Consider the following 18,552-nt stretch of genomic DNA (forward strand, 5'->3'; position numbering starts at 1 on the left):
TATATGCAAAGAATTTGAGCTTTATGAACATTGTAAAATATCACTGTGATGCAGTGTAGTACTTACATGTAATAGTGGTATTGAGTTTTCTAGTGAAATTAATTTGTCTTTCATATGGGTCTGATATATCACTTTTCATTTTACATTTCATACGTGTTAAGACAATTTGTTCTTCAGTTATCATGACAAACCCATCCAAATCCTTAACTCCTTGTTGAGTTTGTTAGAGTACTGCAATAATAGGATACCTGCCAAACTAAGTATGTGAATTCGTGCCCATACATGTTCAAAGTACTTAAATGCTGTGTTGATTAATGTGTTAGGGAACAAGGTTGAACAAAAGATATTCTAACCAATTAGAACATTTGGCCTTCTTTTTAGCCAATAACTTCTTTTACCTGAAACAGCAGAAGATGTTGACAACAGCCTAAATTTCCCCCTAGCCACATATAGCGGCCATGGAAGTAAGTGACTCCACTATTTAACTAACTGTTCCTTTTTATTTTCCTGTGGGAACTAAATTGCCACTACCCAACTCTAAGCCTGCATGAACCAGCTCCTACAGAGAAATCAGGAAAAAAGCCAAGTTGATAAGGCAATGTAAGGGTCAATTGAAAGTCAAACTTCAAAGGCTCTGACTTCATTAAGGTGTTTTTGTCACTTTTTATGGTTTTCAGGGGGTGAAGCCAGCCAGTTTTGACAAAGTAGCAATTCCTGAAGTGAAGGAAATTATTGAAGGGTGCATTCGGCAAAACAAAGATGAAAGGTAAGTTGCCTCTTTTGACCTGTTGCTTAAACAAAAACCTAAAATATATTGCTCTGAACACAACGCTCAATCTAAGGTATATTTGATATTTTACTTGTCATTTGTTTCTCTGTTTATGTCATGTAGTATCTTTAAAAATAGAGTTCTGTCCATTGAGGGTAGTATTCAGATTTGATATTCCGAAATGTAAAAATGTGGTTTGCTAGAGTTTGAGTAAACCAGAACCACCTTAAACATAGCTACTGCATTCAATGAGAACTGCTTACTTAGAGCACCAGCGTGATTTGAAAATTCAATAGGGTTCAACCTCTAATGTAGCAAATCTGTTCCCTAGTTTTTTACCCACTGAATTCTAAAAGATGAAATAAAATCTGGGCTCTTTAAAATCGGCTCAGCTATACAGGTGTTGGTTTTTATTATGCCAGAATTGAAGAAGAGCAAAACATCAAAATTCCTTTAAGTAGAAAGAGACGACTTCGCCCAAAGTTTAGGAGGAGATCTGGCTTAGTCATTTGTACTAACAGGACTTTTCTCAGAGGAGTGGCAAGTATCTGATCTGCCATATAGCTGATTCATCACCCGTTAGGCATGGCAACATTCCAATGTCTGTTTTTGAAAAATAATCTACCTTCCCCGTCCGCCCTCACCCTCCAAACAAGAAAAAGTAGATCAGCCAGTACAAATATCAGTTGTAAGCTGAGCAGTCTGCAGGCTGAAGAATGTGAGTGATCAGGCATATCTACCAAATTAAAGAATTCCATATCTTCTCTTCTCCAGTCTCATACTCTTTTCATAACTTCATTATTTGAAAGAGCTTAACATCATGATCTTTAAGGCTTTTTAGTAGAAATTTAGTTTGGGTTTCTATTTTTATGTACACTGATTGAAAAGGAGAGTACTTAATCTCTTTAAGAAGTTTTCTTACTGTAAACAAAGGAATATTTGTTTCTAATCTTATAACATATTTCTGTTTCTTTTCTGGATGGAATAGTTTACTAGATTACTGGTATTTGAGACCATTTATCTAAAGAAGATTGTTCCACAGTCAGACTTCTGCTTGCCTAGTACACAGATTATTGACCAAGGAATTGAGAGAATTTTGGGGGGTAAATTAAGGTTGCTGTAATAAAAGGAATAGAAAATAGAGATGGTTTTTTCCACACCACCTCTCAGATAGGGGTATTTTGTTATTCTTGTATCTTACGTATATTTTCCACACATTGCTGAAACTTTTATTTGCAAAGAATTTACACTCTATGAAGATTCTAAAATACCATTGTTTTGCAGTTTAGTATTACATGTAATAGTGGTATTGAGTTTTCTAGTGAAATTAATTGGACAAGTTTTTTTACATGGGTCTAATATATCACTTTTCATTTTATGTTTCATACATGTAAGACAATTTGTTCTTCAGTTGTCATGCCAAACCCATCCAAATCCTTAACTCCTTGTTGAGTTTGTTAAAGCGTACTGTTATAAAAGGATACCCGCCAAACTAAGTACGTGAATTCATGCCTACGCATGGGTTTACTGTTCAAAATAGATAAATGCTGTGTTGATTAATGTGTTAGGGAACAATGTTGAACGAAAGATGAACTTGAAATCAAAAGATTTGTTTTCAAGTGTTGATTCTACCATTTCTGACTTTTATAACTACGAGCAAGAATTTTAACCTTTCTGAACCTCCATTTCCTAATACTTAGGATATCTCAGTGGATGTTGATCAAGGATCAAATGAGATCATACATATGAGGATTTTTTTGTTAACTATAAATGCTATATAAACAATTGTGGTATTTTGAAGCTATGATATTTTTGTATTGCTATCATTAGTACACTGTTAACTAGTATGAATTTAGATCATTCGTTTAAAAAAATAACATGTTCAGTTCTTATTCGTAAATGAGTTTGTTACGCTGTTCTATAACTTGAGAGTAAAATGCTGTAGTTACTATTCAAATGGAGCAATGTAGAAATGAGTTATAAAATTTCCCTTGTTTTTCTTTTAGTAGTCCTTTTTCATTATTACAAGAATAACAATAGTCAGCCACACTTGAAAATTATCTTTTCAATCTAATGGCACTTTGTTTTGTTTTTTTCCTCCCTCTCTTTGGAAGATACTCTATCAAAGACCTTTTGAACCATGCCTTCTTCCAGGAGGAAACAGGGGTGCGGGTAGAATTAGCAGAAGAAGATGATGGAGAAAAGATAGCCATTAAATTATGGCTACGTATTGAAGATATTAAGAAATTAAAGGGAAAATACAAAGACAATGAAGCTATTGAGTTTTCCTTTGACTTGGACAGAGATGTGCCAGAAGATGTTGCTCAAGAAATGGTAAATAAATATTAATCAACATTTAAAAATTGGTGTAGATTTATACACATTGGTATTGGGCGAAAAAGCAGCTTATGAAACAGTGTATATGACATATCCCGTTGATAGAAAATTGTGTTGATTAATGGCTTGAAAAGTAACTTTTATTTGCGAAAAAGATATATAGATATAGATATGTATAGGTATGGATGGATGTGTAGAACAGAATAGAATATATATATATATATATATAGAAAGAAAGAAGGAAGGGAGGTACAGAGAGGGGAAGAAAGAAAAGAAGAAAGAGAACAAACTAGAATGCATTCTGAAGTAATTTTTAAAGTATACTGTTGAATGACTTCTAATTTGTATAAGCCTATTTCCATTAGAATGACACGTTATGTGTTCTAAATATTGATACATTATTATCCTTTGAGCAGGCGTCTAGGTAAACCCTATAAATAGATCATAAATTGTTTTTACTTTGAAGGGAGTTTTCAAGATAAATGATTAGTAGGCAGCCTTTGATGAATCATTTCTGAAGTATGTCTAAAAGATCACTTTTCAAAAAGGAAACTTTAGGCTTACCATAGTGCCTAAAAAGCCATTATATTAATACTCTGCAAAGATATTCACAGAATATCTCTACTACAATTTATATGAACCATTCAATAGTAGTTGCCTTTGAGAATGGGTCAGGTATGAAAGAGATACTTATTTTTGTTAGTTTTTTATACTGTTTGAGGTTCCCCCCCCCCAACGTTTACATGTTTACCACAATTGTTTTATCTGGTTAAGTGGTTGCTTAGTGAAAAGAAGTAAAAGCAACACAGGTTAATATTAATGGCTACATGTGAGTGGAAAATAGAATGAGTGGAATAAAATGAGCCTTATTTGATTTAAAAAAACAAAACTGTTTTTTGGTTCCCTATTGTCTTGTTGTAAAGAGTAAGGTACTCCCATTCTGTGAGTTTCTACAAAGATCCTGGCACCCACCCCATGAGTATCTACAAAAATGGCGGGGAAATGCATAATGTAGAGCAGTAATTTCAGTTTGGTTAAGACCAATCCTGAGAGTTTTTTCTTTTTCTTCTCTGTTTCTCTCCCCCAAAGTATCTCTCTCTCTCTCTCTCTCTCAAAAAAAGAAAAGGTTTGTTTTCTTTTGATGTCCTACTGCTTCCTAATGCACTTTTTTATCCTGTAGGTAGAGTCTGGGTATGTCTGTGAAGGTGATCACAAGACCATGGCGAAAGCCATCAAAGATAGAGTGTCATTAATTAAGAGAAAACGAGAGCAGCGGCAGTTGGTACGGGAGGAACAAGAAAAAAGAAAACAGGAAGAGAGCAGTCTCAAACAGCAAGTAGAACAACAATCAAGTGCTTCCCAGACAGGAAGCAAGCAGCTCCCTTCTGCCAGCACTGGCGTACCTACTGCCTCTACCACTTCAGCCTCAGTTTCTACGCAAGTAGAGCCTGAAGAACCTGAGGCAGACCAGCATCAACAACTGCAGTACCAACAGCCCAGTGCCTCTGTGTTATGTGAGTATTTGGGGAGTGGACAAGTGGCTAAAATACTCCTGTCTCACTTTATCTTGTTACTAATTAATAGTTTTGAGTCATGAATCCAACATATAATAAGTTTGAAACGGTTGCCTTTTCGTTCTATTCTTAGGTCCATGACTCACAGAAAAAGAAAGATGGGACAGTGAGGAAATGTGACTAGGATAAAAAATGATTTTACAATTTCCTTCATCTTGGAAATTCCGATTTGTAGATTGCTACTTTGCACAATTCCTTAAAACAAAGTATAATTAAAAATGAACAAGTTTATGTTAGTTACTTATAATTAAACCCATTAATCTGGTTCGGTCTTTTAAGCAAGGCTGAATAATGTATAAACTAGAAATTAATGAGACTACTAGTAATTAATTGAGCTATCTGCTTAATACTAGGAACCCACTAGTCTCCAAAATTAAGCTTTTGAAAGCTGTGTCAAACTTAAGGCTGACTAACAACATTCCATTTTATTTCCCTTATTCTTCAGGTAATAGGAGTGTGTGATAGCCAGGGAATTTTTTAAAGACATTAACACTTTTTTTCTGCATGGGTTCCCTCATTTAAACATAAAAATATACTTAGTAAAGTAACTAGTATTCATTATACAGTTCAGGTCTGTGTAAAGAAAAACTAATTGACCCTAAAGTCATTGGTTTGTGATGGGGAAAATGTGAACCTCCTTTTTGTGATTTCTCTCTCTGTGTTTTTTGGAAATTCATTTCTCTTTTTCAGCTGACGGGACTGTTGACAGTGGTCAGGGATCTTCTGTCTTCACAGAATCTCGAGTGAGCAGCCAACAGACAGTTTCCTATGGTTCCCAACATGAACAGGCACATTCTACTGGCACACTCCCAGGGCATACAGCTACTGTTGTCCAAGCACAATCGCAGCCCCACGGGGTATATCCACCCTCAAGTATGGTGAGTAACTACGTAAGAGAGAGGAAGCCTGTAAGGAGAGCCAATAGATAATGTGTTAGATTCACCTTCTTTCTGTTACCCAATAACAGCATGAGTGTGAGTAGAAAATATAAATGGTGTATTTCTGAAGGGAGTAGGTTTATTATAGAATATAATTAGAATAGTTCAGGCAGGGTAGGGGATACGCATGTGTGAGGCGGGGGGATTGGCTGAACTTCCTATGTAAAGAAACGACAAGATTTAGACTGTGCTGCATTTAATTAAAGAGGATGCTCTCGTTAGCACTTCAGAGCTGCAATTGTGCAGAGCAGCAAACTTGTAAGTTGGACATACAAATGTTTTAGGGGTGGGGATGAGGAGAGTTTTTCAAAAGCTTACTTATTAAAAGAATTGCTAAGTATCTTCTGTAAGGTTTCTCATTGTATGAAACACAGGTAAGACCTTCAGACCATTATAGAATGCTGCATGTGAGTACTCGAGAGTGAAGGAAACCCTTTATTTGTTGACCGTTTAATTTAGTGCTTACATTTGGTTAATCATCGGTTGCTATGCGTGTTCCTCTTTAAAGTCTATGTTGGACACAAGTTCCTTCCCTGGTGTATGTTCATTTGCTTTTCCCCTTTATTTGGTATCTGTTTTATTACTGATTTATTTCCAGAATCGATTTTTGGAGATTATTTCCTGAAATATTTTATACACTTTTATATATATGTACATATATATACATACAGGCACATACACAATTATTACCCCATGTTTTACATTAGTCACTCTTGCTTCTGATATAGAAAATGTTAAAGTAGACCATCAGATAATACCCATTTTTTTTTATGACCCTCTTCAGAGGTAAATAAAATACATCATCTGCATCAGGAAGGAACTGGAGAATAACTGGTCACTGTATAGCATTGTTTAGTGAGATCTTTAGGCAGATAGATTTTCCCTCTTTCTCAGAAAGCTTTTAATCTGAAATGTGTGGAATTCTTGCTCTTTCTCTGTTAAGAAAATTCTTCTGCTTGCTCTGGTCTTTTATCCTACAGCTTGGAGTAAAAGACGTTTATTTTATTTCAGAGTCCATTCATCAGTCCTACACTGGCTAGGTCTCCAGATGAATGGCCACAGTAACACACAGAAAACTACTAATGTACTAATGTTTTAACAGTCTATTTTTCTGACCTTTAAAATAGTTAGGTAGGTTAAAAGAACGTCATAAAGACTACACAGATGTGTTTCTGTGATCTGACAACTACTAGTTGTCAGCATTTCTTATCAGTTTCTGCTCTTCTTATAATTGATTTTTGTCCTGGATCATCATAACTAGATTTGTTATAAACTACTTTTAATTTCTTGGCTTCCCCCATTACAGGATTATGAATATTGGGTCTCTGTTTTTAGAAAATAAAATGGAATTTATGAAGATTTTAAATACTTGAGCCACAAACAAAGCTATATTTATTGATGCTCTAAAAGCAGCCTGTTAATGACAGTCTTGTCTTTTAGTGATAATATTCTATGGAGGTAGCAAGAAGAGTTATTAAATATTATTATTGATTAAAAAACTTATAATTCTGTTCTTACTCCAGAAAGATTTTACTGTGGCTTATAATAATATGTCAGTTATAAATGGAATTTAAAAATTAGGATAAAAGAGAAACAAGGGTAGAGAAAAATAGAACCAGGAATGAAGCTAAGTAATCATTATGATACTTACATACTTGCTGCTAGTGGGCCACAAATTTGGCTCAAAGCATTCTATGCAACCAGTTTTGGAAAAGAAAATGTAATTAGTTACCGTTTATAACACCTGAAAGGAAATGAATTTGCTCAGGACAATCTTAACAGTATACAGCAGTGCTTTGTAGCCATACTGAAACCAGTGTGTTAAGGTGCCTTAAACTTTGTAAACCTAAATTGAATTTCTGAAATGCCTGAAAAAAATTTAAAGTTATTCTTTAGAGATTCACATTTAAGACATGTTTCCATTGACTAGTAAAAATACAGAATGATTTCTATATCAATTGTGAATTACTTCTAGAAAGCTAATGCTTTTTCTAGTAGAAAATGACTTTTTACCCTTACAGATAAAGATAAGCAAGTGTAATAAACAAAATCCTGTGAGCCAACGACTTTTTTAGTCTGATGCCTACTAAAATAGAATTGAGAAACCTTTTCTGAGGCTTCCAGAGTCCCTGCAAAGTAATCCCGTCTTAAAATCTTCTCTATCTTATAATGTACTTTAAACTAATAGAATTAAGTTTACAGAAACCGAAAGCCAATATTCATTGTTTTCCCTGTCTTTTCTGCTACCTCAGTCAGTCACTCATACTTATTCATGCACTCATGACAATTCATGTTATTTCAAAATATTTAGGAAGATAATTGATCATCATCATGGTTGTTCTTAAAAAAACAACAACAAAGAACAACCCTGTACTTGACCATCAATGTAGAAAGAATAAATGTGATCTGCCAGGTGTCCTTTGAGGAATTATCTCTCTCCTCAAAAAAAACTGGCTTTGTGGAATTGGGGGACAATGGAACATTTCTTTATGTCAACTGTGCCCTATTATCATTGTACATTTGGTTATTTTGTTTTCAAACTACTGTGTTTTTCATGTGTGTGTTTGTTTTCCGTTTAGCCTCGTCGTGGCCGTAGCATGTCGGTTTGTGTTCCCCATCTTTCTGCTGTTCCCTCTCTGTCCCGCATCTCTCCCAGTGCTCCTTCCACCCCACCACCAGTGCTGTCTGCACCTCTTTCTCTTTCCCTCCTTCGGACTGCCCCTGAGGAAACTTTTGCCGAAAAGCTTTCTAAAGCATTGGAGAGTGTCCTGCCTATGCACTCTGCCTCTCAGCGCAAGCACCGACGCTCCAGCCTGCCTTCCCTCTTTGTCAGTACTGTATGTAACCATAAACTTCCTGACAAATGAAAATTTATTGCCAGTGAATACATCCAGGCATCAAGAATTTTAATGAAAGTCAAATAAAGAATAAGACTAAACTTAGTAAGGTATTATGCTTTTAAGATACCAGGAAATTTTCTTGTTGTAAGGCTTTAAGGGGGGTAAAAAAGCAAGGAGGTAATGAGAGAGAATGCTTTATAACACCCTTGGCACATACCAGTGTGTGTGCAATAAAATTTAGCTTTTGTTATATTCTCTATCCCTGACTGGCATACACAACAAATCCTTGCATTTTCGTATCCTAGTAAAGAATATGTGAATTATTTAGTTTTAAATTCACAGTTGGCTTAATCAAAAACAAATTTTTCTCTTCATCAAACATTACCCAAACATGTTTTCTCCTCACTTTATTCTGAAGAGACACCAGTGAAGCTAGATATATCCATTTTTTCCCCATAGTCAGTGAAGAATAATTGATGAGTAAAAATTGGTTTTAATTTGTTAGCTGTTTAAAATAATGGGTCAGTAAACTAAAAGGCCACATAATGTTCCCTCATGAAAGTTTTTTTTCCTTAGATTCATTAAGGTGGAACCTTGACTCTAATGAATATATATATAACATGTATGATTTTCTTTGGCCCCGTTCATATCTATAAAAGGTCTATCTTTTAAAGTTTTTAAACACTGAGGGACCTTGCTGCTGTTGCTTTTCCACATAGAGAATATAGTTAGCGTTCTGGTCTAGCCAACCCCAAAATGTTCAGATTTTCACCTAGGAGAATGATTATATAGAGTGTTTTATGGCTTTTGGATACCAATAGAAACCATCTTTTAGCTGTTGTAAAGAAGTAACAATTGAGCCATTTTGCTAATTTGATAGGGGTCTTCTCTACTGAAAAAATGAAACTGATCATACTCTTTTCATCAAACATTGAAAAGAGTCTGTGAAAGGGAATTATTAGTGTCACTGTTTGCATTTAGCAAGGTAGGAGTCTAAATTTAAAATCTTAAATCTAGAACTGCTTCTGGGAACAGAAAAGTACTGTTAAATCGAGTCAACTGTTATTTATATTATACTTTTCACCTGATTTGAACACTGGATTATTCAACCCTTAACTAGGATCAAAAAAGTGGACATTCAGTGAGTGATTGAGCATCTATAACATGTTCGTGTAGTAAAATTAACTGCATCTAGTTTGGGATAGACCGGGGAAAGACTTGACTGTCACTAGTCAAGTTGTGTGTTTTCTTCTGTCCACCAAAAATCTCTTCTGATTTTTAGTCAGAAGACATATGATTATTTGATAAAATAACATTGAAGCCTCTAACAGCACAGGAAAATAAGTATGTATAATATAGATAGACTTTGTACAGTAGCTTAAATTGAAGCACTTTTTATTTGATAAAAGTTGGGCTTACTGTCTTCCCTTAACTCTTATTCTTCCTTTAACTCTTTCCCACTGATATAATTTATATTAAGTCTTATGAATAAGCATATTAATTGTGGGTAAAAAAAGAATAATCGCTTAGAAAGTTAAATTCTTTCATTTCTTTTGAGAAAGGAAAGTTGTGGAAAAGCAGCTTTTATCTGATGCAAAGAGTCCCACAGAATAATATTATGGACCCTGGATGTATTTAATGGATTTCTAATATGCACATAATTTCAACAAGTATAGTTATTTCTTTATTTATAAATTTGGTGTAACCATTTCATAGGGTTACACAGAGCTACCCAGTTGTGCATGTCTAATGTAATTTCACATATGAATGTATGAATTACTTGTCTTATTCATGTTGATACAGCCTCAATCCATGGCGCATCCGTGTGGGGGGACCCCAACATACCCAGAATCACAGATATTTTTCCCAACTATTCATGAACGTCCAGTTTCTTTTTCACCACCTCCCACCTGTCCACCGAAGGTGGCCATTTCCCAGCGACGTAAGAGCACCTCCTTCCTGGAAGCCCAAACTCACCACTTCCAACCCCTGCTGAGGACTGTTGGCCAAAATCTTCTTCCACCTGGTGGCAGCCCAACTAAGTGGACACCAGAGGCCGTAGTTATGCTGGGTACTACAGCCAGTAGAATAACTGGAGAGCCATGTGAGATACAGGTCAATCCTATATTTGAACCAACTCAAGTTTACAGTGACTATAGACCTGGACTAGTACTTCCAGAAGAAGCTCACTGTTTTATTCCTCAGGAAGCAGTGTATCTAGCTGGGGTACAGTACCAGGCCCAGGTGGCAGAACAGTATGAGGGTATTCCATACAACTCACCAGTACTGTCAAGTCCTATGAAACAGATACCTGAACAGAAGCCAGTACAAGGGGGCTCTACCTCAAGTTCTGTCTTTGAATTTCCATCTGGACAGGCTTTCTTGGTAGGACATGTTCAGAGTTTAAGATTAGACTCTGGATTGAATCCAGGATCTCCCCTCTCTAGTATTTCTGCACCTATCAGTACAGATGCTACATGTTTGAAATTTCACCCTGTCTTTGTTCCTCATTCTGCGCCCGCTGTATTAACTCATAACAATGAGAACAGAAGCAATTGTGTATTTGAATTTCATGTTCACACTCCAAGCTCCTCTTCAGGAGAAGGAGGAGGAGTTCTACCTCAACGTGTTTACCGAAATCGACAGGTTGTGGTGGACTCGAATCAGGAAGAAGCACCTCCTCAATCAGTTGGATTACATGGCCGCCTGCAGCCTGTGACTGAAGAACAGCGTAATTACCATGCCCCAGAATTGACCGTTTCTGTGGTAGAACCTGTCGGACAGAACTGGCCAATAGGAAGCCCAGAATATTCCAGTGATTCCTCACAAATTACTTCTTCAGACCCCAGTGATTTTCAATCACCTCCCTCTACAGGGGGAGCAGCTGCATCTTTTGGCTCTGACGTCTCATTACCCTTTATCCGTCTGCCTCAGACAGTGTTACAAGAATCCCCACTTTTCTTCTGTTTCCCCCAAGGAACCACATCTCAGCAGATTTTATCTGCCTCATTTTCTTCAGGAGGATCTGCACTCCATCCACAGGTTATAGGAAAACTTCCACAATTCTTTTAAATTACCCTACTCTGCACCATTACATTTAAGTTTCCTATCCCTCCTTTCTATTTATGAGGAATATTATTTAATCTTATTAGTAGTTTCTCCGTCTGGAGGGGTATTATAAACTTCTGTATTTAAGGACAAAATATGAGAGAGAAGCTGCCTAACTTACCTATAATACATGCAAATCTTTGGAAAAAGAACACAAAAACTAGAATTTTAGTCACTTGTCAAAATCAATTACTCCTATCCATTTATAGACTATTTTCAACTAATAGGGAAATTCAAATGTCTGTAATGTCAATTTGACTCAGCATTATTTGCAAATACTAATGTGAAGTATTTCTTTCTCCCTAACAATAAACATGGATAGTTTTTTTAAAAAAATAGAAGGGATAACATTTTTAGTGTGGAAGGATTTTAGAAGACACAGAAAGGAAACATATTAGGCATTTGTTTTAACAAATGAAGATGCCTTTTTAAAAAGGCATCAGTTGAACAAGTCACTGTGTATTATGTGTCCAAATAAAATGTTGATCCATAAAATTGACTGATTGTAATTTTTAGTGACTAAGTTAGAATCTAGTGTGAATAGTGGATTTTTTAAAATTTGTTTTAAGAATTTGTGATATATGTTGCAAACTAAGGAACATTAGGTTACATATCTCAGGCCTTGGTTTTTTCATCAACAAATTTAAATTTTGTTATTTATGTTCATGAGCATATGCACTCTTGCAAATAAAGACAGAGTAATGGACATAATAGAATTCAAGAAGTGTAGTCAGTATTAACTTTCATATATTCCTTTGATACATTTTATCAAATATATGAGTCTTATAAAATCTATATAGGAGACTATGCATTTATATATTCCACTCTTTATATAAAGTACTTTATGTTCTTCATACTTTCTTCCTAAGTTCTTCTCCCATTGAGGGTATAAACAACTCTGAAAGTGTACATGAATTCTCAGTTACTTAGAATAGTACCAAGGATAAAAAAGATTTAGAAACATGATAATCATACTGCATGAGCAAGCAGTACACTCGTTGTCAGCCCGTACTGTCCATCTTAATGCACTGCCAGCCATTCTTCAAACTTTCCAAAACTTAAAATACCTGGTAGTTAATTTACAGACATATTGCAGAAAGAATGAATACTTGTAGTGGTTAAGATGCAGTGGAATGTGATGTCATAAGCAAGTAATCTGCAGAGAAATCCCTCTAAGCTGAAATGGAACAGCAAAGGTGGGCCTTTTCATTTCCTTAACTTACCTATATAAAGTCTTGCATTCATTCCTCACTTCCCCAGTTATTTTAATTTAGACTTTTTTTAGGTCACGGTTTCTCAAATTCAACACTATTGATGCTTTAAGTTGGATAATTCTTTGTTGTGGGTACTGTCCTGTGCACTGTAGGATGTTTAGTAGCATCCTTGGCCTCTTCCCACTAGATGCCAGTAGCAGCCACCTCCCCCAGTCGTGACAACCAAAAATATCTCCAGATATTCCCAAATGTTGCCCTTCATCCCGGGGATGGGAAAGGGTGGGGGGGCAAAATTGCCCTCTGTTGAGATCCATTGCTCTAGATAGTTGGCAATTGATGATAACAGATTTTTTTTTTTTACATTTTTGATCAATGGCACTATAAGAAATAGCAAAAGGAACCAAAGTAGCATTATCAAGTACCCTTTTTTCTTCAATTGTTCACATGTAGTGTTTTTTCACATTGATAGTCTTTAACTTTTTTCCTGATTATTTTCAATAACAACTTTGTTATGAATTTTATATTTTGTCTAGCTAAAATTATAGCCTGAGCTGAAGTGGTAGGTTAGGTTTTAATCATCAGTGGTTATTACATGAGATCTGAATATGGTCTTCTCTAACCATTTTTTTTTTTTTTACAAAAAAATGCCCCAGTGGTCTCTCCCATACATACTTTATCAAGCTAATGTTTCATCTTACTCAAGCAAACTCTCAGGAGCTTAATATTGATTGCAAAAGCCTGACCTCTCTGCACATTTACTTCCAGGCTTCTTTAATTTGTTGTATTTACTTCTTTCCTTCAGGCACAGGGGCAGAGCCAAGGTCAGCCATCCTCAAGTAGCGTAACAGGGGTTTCATCTTCTCAACCTATACAACATTCTCAGCAGGTGAGAACAACTCATTGCTACATTCGATGTATTAGTAGTAGCAATACACTGTTGTACATCTTTCTTGAGTTAGAATTCTGATGTAAATGGCTTGCTAAGTTTAGGAAAGGAAAACCAAGAAGCATAACATTTCTTGTGTTCAGGAACATTTTAGAAAATCTTCTCTTTTGTTTAATGTATTTTTAAACAATCTACTAGATTAGACATACATTGAATTTAAAAGAATCATTGTGACTGATATATCTGCCTTCTTAAACAGATGATTCTACACATAATTTAACGATACAAAGAACATCAGTTTTGTTTCTACATTATATTTATGACTTTTATGAGTATTTTGTCACTGTTTTCATTGTACTTGAGTTTAATAACACTCCACTTTTTAAAAATTATTTCTAATTTGTGGGATGGAATATCAGATTTTATGCTAAAAGACACTGAATAAAGGCCTAAGAACAACTACTTCAGGAACTTTAAAAAAAATTTTTTTCAACTTCTGAGTTGGGGAGTTTATTCCCAAAGGTTCAAGGAACTCAAGAGTTTAGTACAATGTGATGTATTCAACAGCAAAAATGATAATTCTAAAATAAAATATCTACAGTTCATCACTGATAATAGTAATTATTTGCATGGGAGTAATGCTTTTTTGGCACAATTGAATATTTATTAGCTATTTCAAATAAAATTTAGTTACTGCATGTGTCATAAAGACTTCATGATGAACTATTTCATTGATAGTTCCCTACAAGGTATGTTTTTGAACCTCTAAATTATAAATTGGCTTGTTTCTATTAATATTTGAAAAACTTTTAATTCTTATTAGAAGTGGCCTTTTCTGGTCCAGCATGTGATCATGTAGTCATTTGATACTAGTTTAAGATCAAATGCTCCTTGTACAAGAGTAGTTTGTTTATATATACACATTTAATTCTTTAACCAACACATCTGTCTTATAGAATTTAAGGTCTGGGAATTATATGCTTTGTCTTGTTCCTGCCCTTTTTTCCAGTAAAGTTAATCTGAATGTGTGTATAATTATAGTTAGGTTGAGTAGTCACATTTTTGCCTATCTTAACAAATTCTATTTTCATTAAATTGAAAACCCCTAATAAGAATACAAATCAAAAGTTATATAAAGCTGGTTAAGGACAGAAACACTGTCGTGTATACCAGTCCCCTAATTTGCTTATCTTTGGATACAGGCCACCACTAGGACACTGAGCAAATTGGGTGCTCTCTTTTTCCTTTTCCAAAGGAATTTGTTGTGTGTCTTAAATTTGGGCATATATATGTATACTTACTACCAAATGAAGAAGATAGTGAAACAAGCCATTTAGTTCAATAGTAAGAAAATACGTGGGTATAAAGGAGGGCAGTTCCATAAATGTCAGGTTAAAAGATTTAGGTAGTTGACTCTTTTGGGAAAAAGTATGGCTAAATGGCTGTCTCTACAGTACAAACAAAAATTAATTTATGTTTGTGATTTTTTTTTATACTTTTATTTTGTGACTTATTTTAAATATAGCATGATATTTAAGTTAAGTAGAATCATAAAATTGAGCCCTCCAAGAGTGTATGCGGTATAGACTATTACAATTTTTCTAGGTTCACATAGCCTGTAAGTGGATAGAACTAAAAATTATAAGCCAGAATTCAAAATTTCTGAAATAGCATTCTTTGTTCTATATTAAAGTTCTACAGGGACTTAAGATTCTGCAAAGATACCCAAGAAGCTGAATTTATTTATTTTAGTTACTGGGGATCCACAAATTAAAAAGAAAGGTTGTAAACCTTCTATGCTGTACAGGGAAGAGTCTGTCCACTTTTAGTTGTAATTTTTATTTTATATACTGTCAGGTTTCAACCCCTGAGGAAACCATATGTCTAGTTTTATTAGAATGAGGAAATAAATTTACTTTAGCTGAAATTTACTTTATTTCATGGGTTTCTGAAATACAATGAATAAGGGATTGCTTTTTCATGCTTTTATCGAGTCCCTTCTAGTGGTATGTTGTATGTTAATGAGATACCAAAAATAGGTTCTTCCTCCTGCTGGAAAACTTAATAGTTTGTTGCCACAAGCAAGGTCATGAGCTACCCTACTTACTTCATAATTTCTTCCATAGGGCACATGTAGGGTCTTCAGGTATTTCTTTTTTTCTGTTCAACTGAGGCTTGTGAACATTTTTTCCATCAAGCACCCATGTCCAAAAGATAGTACACAGTCATTATAGGCTGCTTTGTACTGGTCTCATGAGGCAAGGATATGCAAAGGATGGTGCCAGGCTACTGTTGCCTAAATAATACCTGTTTGGCTAATGTGTTGATTATTAGCCAGTGCGGTTGTGCACAACAAAATCACTATATACTCCTTGCCTACCCAAAGGTGCCACTGCTCCCTAAATGCTCTAAGGTACAACTGGCATACATGCCTCTCAGTTATTTTAAGCAGAGTGAAGGTTTATGTCTCTAAAACTGCTAATTTTTGACTGTCCTCACACAACCCCCCCCCCGCCCAAATTAATTAAGCATTTTTTTTCCTAATTGATTTCATGCTCTGAAGAACCATGGGTTAGGCCCTGAGGCCCAGGATGGACCAGATATGACCACTTTCAGGGAGCCTAAATAATGTAGTAGACATATGTCCATTCCTACAAAACAAATGCGGATAATAGCTAATTATATGCATTGTACAAAGCACTAACCTGTGTTTTTATTTAATCCTTGTATGAACCCTGCAAGTGTAGGTACTGTCATTTCCATTGTACAGATGGGAAACTGAGATGAGATCCTGGAGAAGCTTACATGTCTTATAAGAGGTAGACACATAATTTAATCCAAGTAGTCTGACTCCACAACTCACCATTTAACTAGTACCCAGTTACGTCATGAAAGGAAAGAAATTACGTCTCTTCTGAGCAGGGACGGGGATATCAGCAAGGCTTTATGAAAGGGATACCATTTGAACTGGACTCTGATTATGAGTTAGACTCAGATATAAAAGTAAAGAATATTCTAAGCCAAAAGAACAAAAAAGCTAATTGGAAAGAGCTGATTGAGTCTAAATCTTGATGTAAGCATGGTTCCACATTATTGGGGGTGGAAGAGAGAGATAATCATATGCCCAAATATAAGGGGGGCATTTTTCCTCAAATTTATTCTTTTCCCTTAGTAAAGAAGGGAACCAACATATATTCAAATCTTCATCATACTTTTATATTACGGGGCTCTCACTGTCCTTTATTTTGAACAATAACGAAAAAACTGTTAATGGATAAAACTGGTGAGAACAAATGTAAGGACCTTAAATAGTGTGTGTAGTTGGAAATAGTTATAGACAAAATCTGACAAAATTAGTTTTAAAATAAAAGCCAAGAAATTAAACATAGATTTGGTCCTTATTCTTAGGGGAATGACTATTCCAGGTCAAGCCTTCACTATTCCAGGTTTGTATGTTATTGTAAACAATAACACAAAAATCTTATTTAAAGATTACTTTAACGAATTAATCCAAAAATAACATGAATGTAAATCTATAAGACATGCAAAAAAATCCACCTAGCCTAATATTATTCAAACAGATGCTTGTCACTGCAAATTTTACCTCAAGCACAACTTAAAGGGAAAATGTTCTGTTACGGTCCAGCAACTGTAGCATTCATAGTGGAGTTCCAGCGATGATAAAGACACTGGTATGGGGCCAGCCCGGTGGCTCAGGCGGTTGGAGCTCCATGCTCTGAAGGCTGCCGGTTCGATTCCCACATGGGCCAGTGGGCTCTCAACCACAAGGTTGCCAGTTCAGTTCCTCGAGTCCTGCAAGGGATGGTGGGCAGCGCCCCCTGCAACTAAGATTGAACACGGCACCTTGAGCTGAGCTGCCTCCTGGATGGCTCAGTTGATTGGAGCGCAAGCTCTCAACCACAAGGTTGCCGGTTCGACTCCCGCAAGAGATGGTGGGCAACGGCAACTGGACCTGGAGCTGAGCTGCGCCCTCCACAACTAAGACTGAAAGGACAACAACCTGAAGCTGAACAGCACCCTCCACAACTAAGATTGAAAGGACAACAACTTGACTTGGAAAAAAGTCCTGGAAGTACACACTATTCCCCTATAAAGTACTGTTCCAGTTCCCCAATAAAATCTTAAAAAAAAAAGACACTGGTATATTACATGTGAAGTTTGAATGATGGAGGGAGACAGTATTTCTAAATTACTATATATAATATGCAATTTATTTAGGTGTGTAAATTAAAGACTTAGGTAATTGTAGATATTTCCATGTAAATTCCTTGAAGTTTAAGTATGTTATTTAAGTTGACCGGAAAGATTTTCTAGTTTTTCAGTTCTTTTCAGTGGGAAAACGGGGAAATCGCCTTGTATTCAGTTGCATACATATGATCTTAGTTGCTGAAAATTTACGTAATTCAACAGCTAAGTAGTCCTCGTTTTTTAAGTTAATAATACAGTATCAGAAATAAATAAGAATAAAATGAACATGACTATTGTCACCATTATATTTCAGGATTTTCGTGATTTTATTTTGCTAAAAAATTAAACAACCAAAATATTCATCATTAGAACATTGTTGCCATTGATAAATGAAATGAAAATAACATATTAGAGAACAGTATTTATATAGTTGGCATGGTTTTGTTTTAACAAAAAAAAATGTGCTTGTGTGTAAATGACCACTTATGCATAGAAAAAAATTCATAAAGGTGATGGACCAAACCACTATAGTAGTTGCTACTGGAGAAATGAGGTTGTGGTATTTTCATTTAAGTTTATAATCTGATATTTTAGCTAAAATTTTTATTACAAACAGGTGGTTTTACATTAAAATTTTTTAGTTATAAGTATTAGAGTGTCTTGAAAGTTAGCTATGA

At 35.4% G+C, this 18,552-nt stretch overlaps 1 protein-coding gene across 25 annotated transcripts in view; it reads left to right on the plus strand.

Moving 5' to 3' along the window:
* WNK1 (WNK lysine deficient protein kinase 1) overlaps window positions 1-18,552 on the plus strand; it is a 145,927-nt gene that overhangs the window by 98,564 nt on the left and 28,811 nt on the right. For 15 of the 25 annotated variants that reach the window (XM_088801590.1, XM_088801589.1, XM_074325181.2 and 12 more), the window contains 6 exons: window positions 678-766; window positions 2,884-3,103; window positions 4,287-4,620; window positions 5,371-5,558; window positions 10,262-11,500; window positions 13,583-13,666. In XM_088801590.1, coding sequence (XP_088657716.1) covers window positions 678-766; window positions 2,884-3,103; window positions 4,287-4,620; window positions 5,371-5,558; window positions 10,262-11,500; window positions 13,583-13,666 — 2,154 coding nt within the window. The remainder of the gene's footprint in view (window positions 1-677; window positions 767-2,883; window positions 3,104-4,286; window positions 4,621-5,370; window positions 5,559-10,261; window positions 11,501-13,582; window positions 13,667-18,552) is intronic. The other 10 variants (XM_088801595.1, XM_088801597.1, XM_019711257.3 and 7 more) reach the window with 1 other exon arrangement.

Source organism: Rhinolophus sinicus, chromosome 1 (genome assembly GCF_057876585.1).
Source record: "Rhinolophus sinicus isolate RSI-liver-muscle chromosome 1, RSI-T2T, whole genome shotgun sequence".
Lineage (NCBI taxonomy): Eukaryota > Metazoa > Chordata > Mammalia > Chiroptera > Rhinolophidae > Rhinolophus > Rhinolophus sinicus.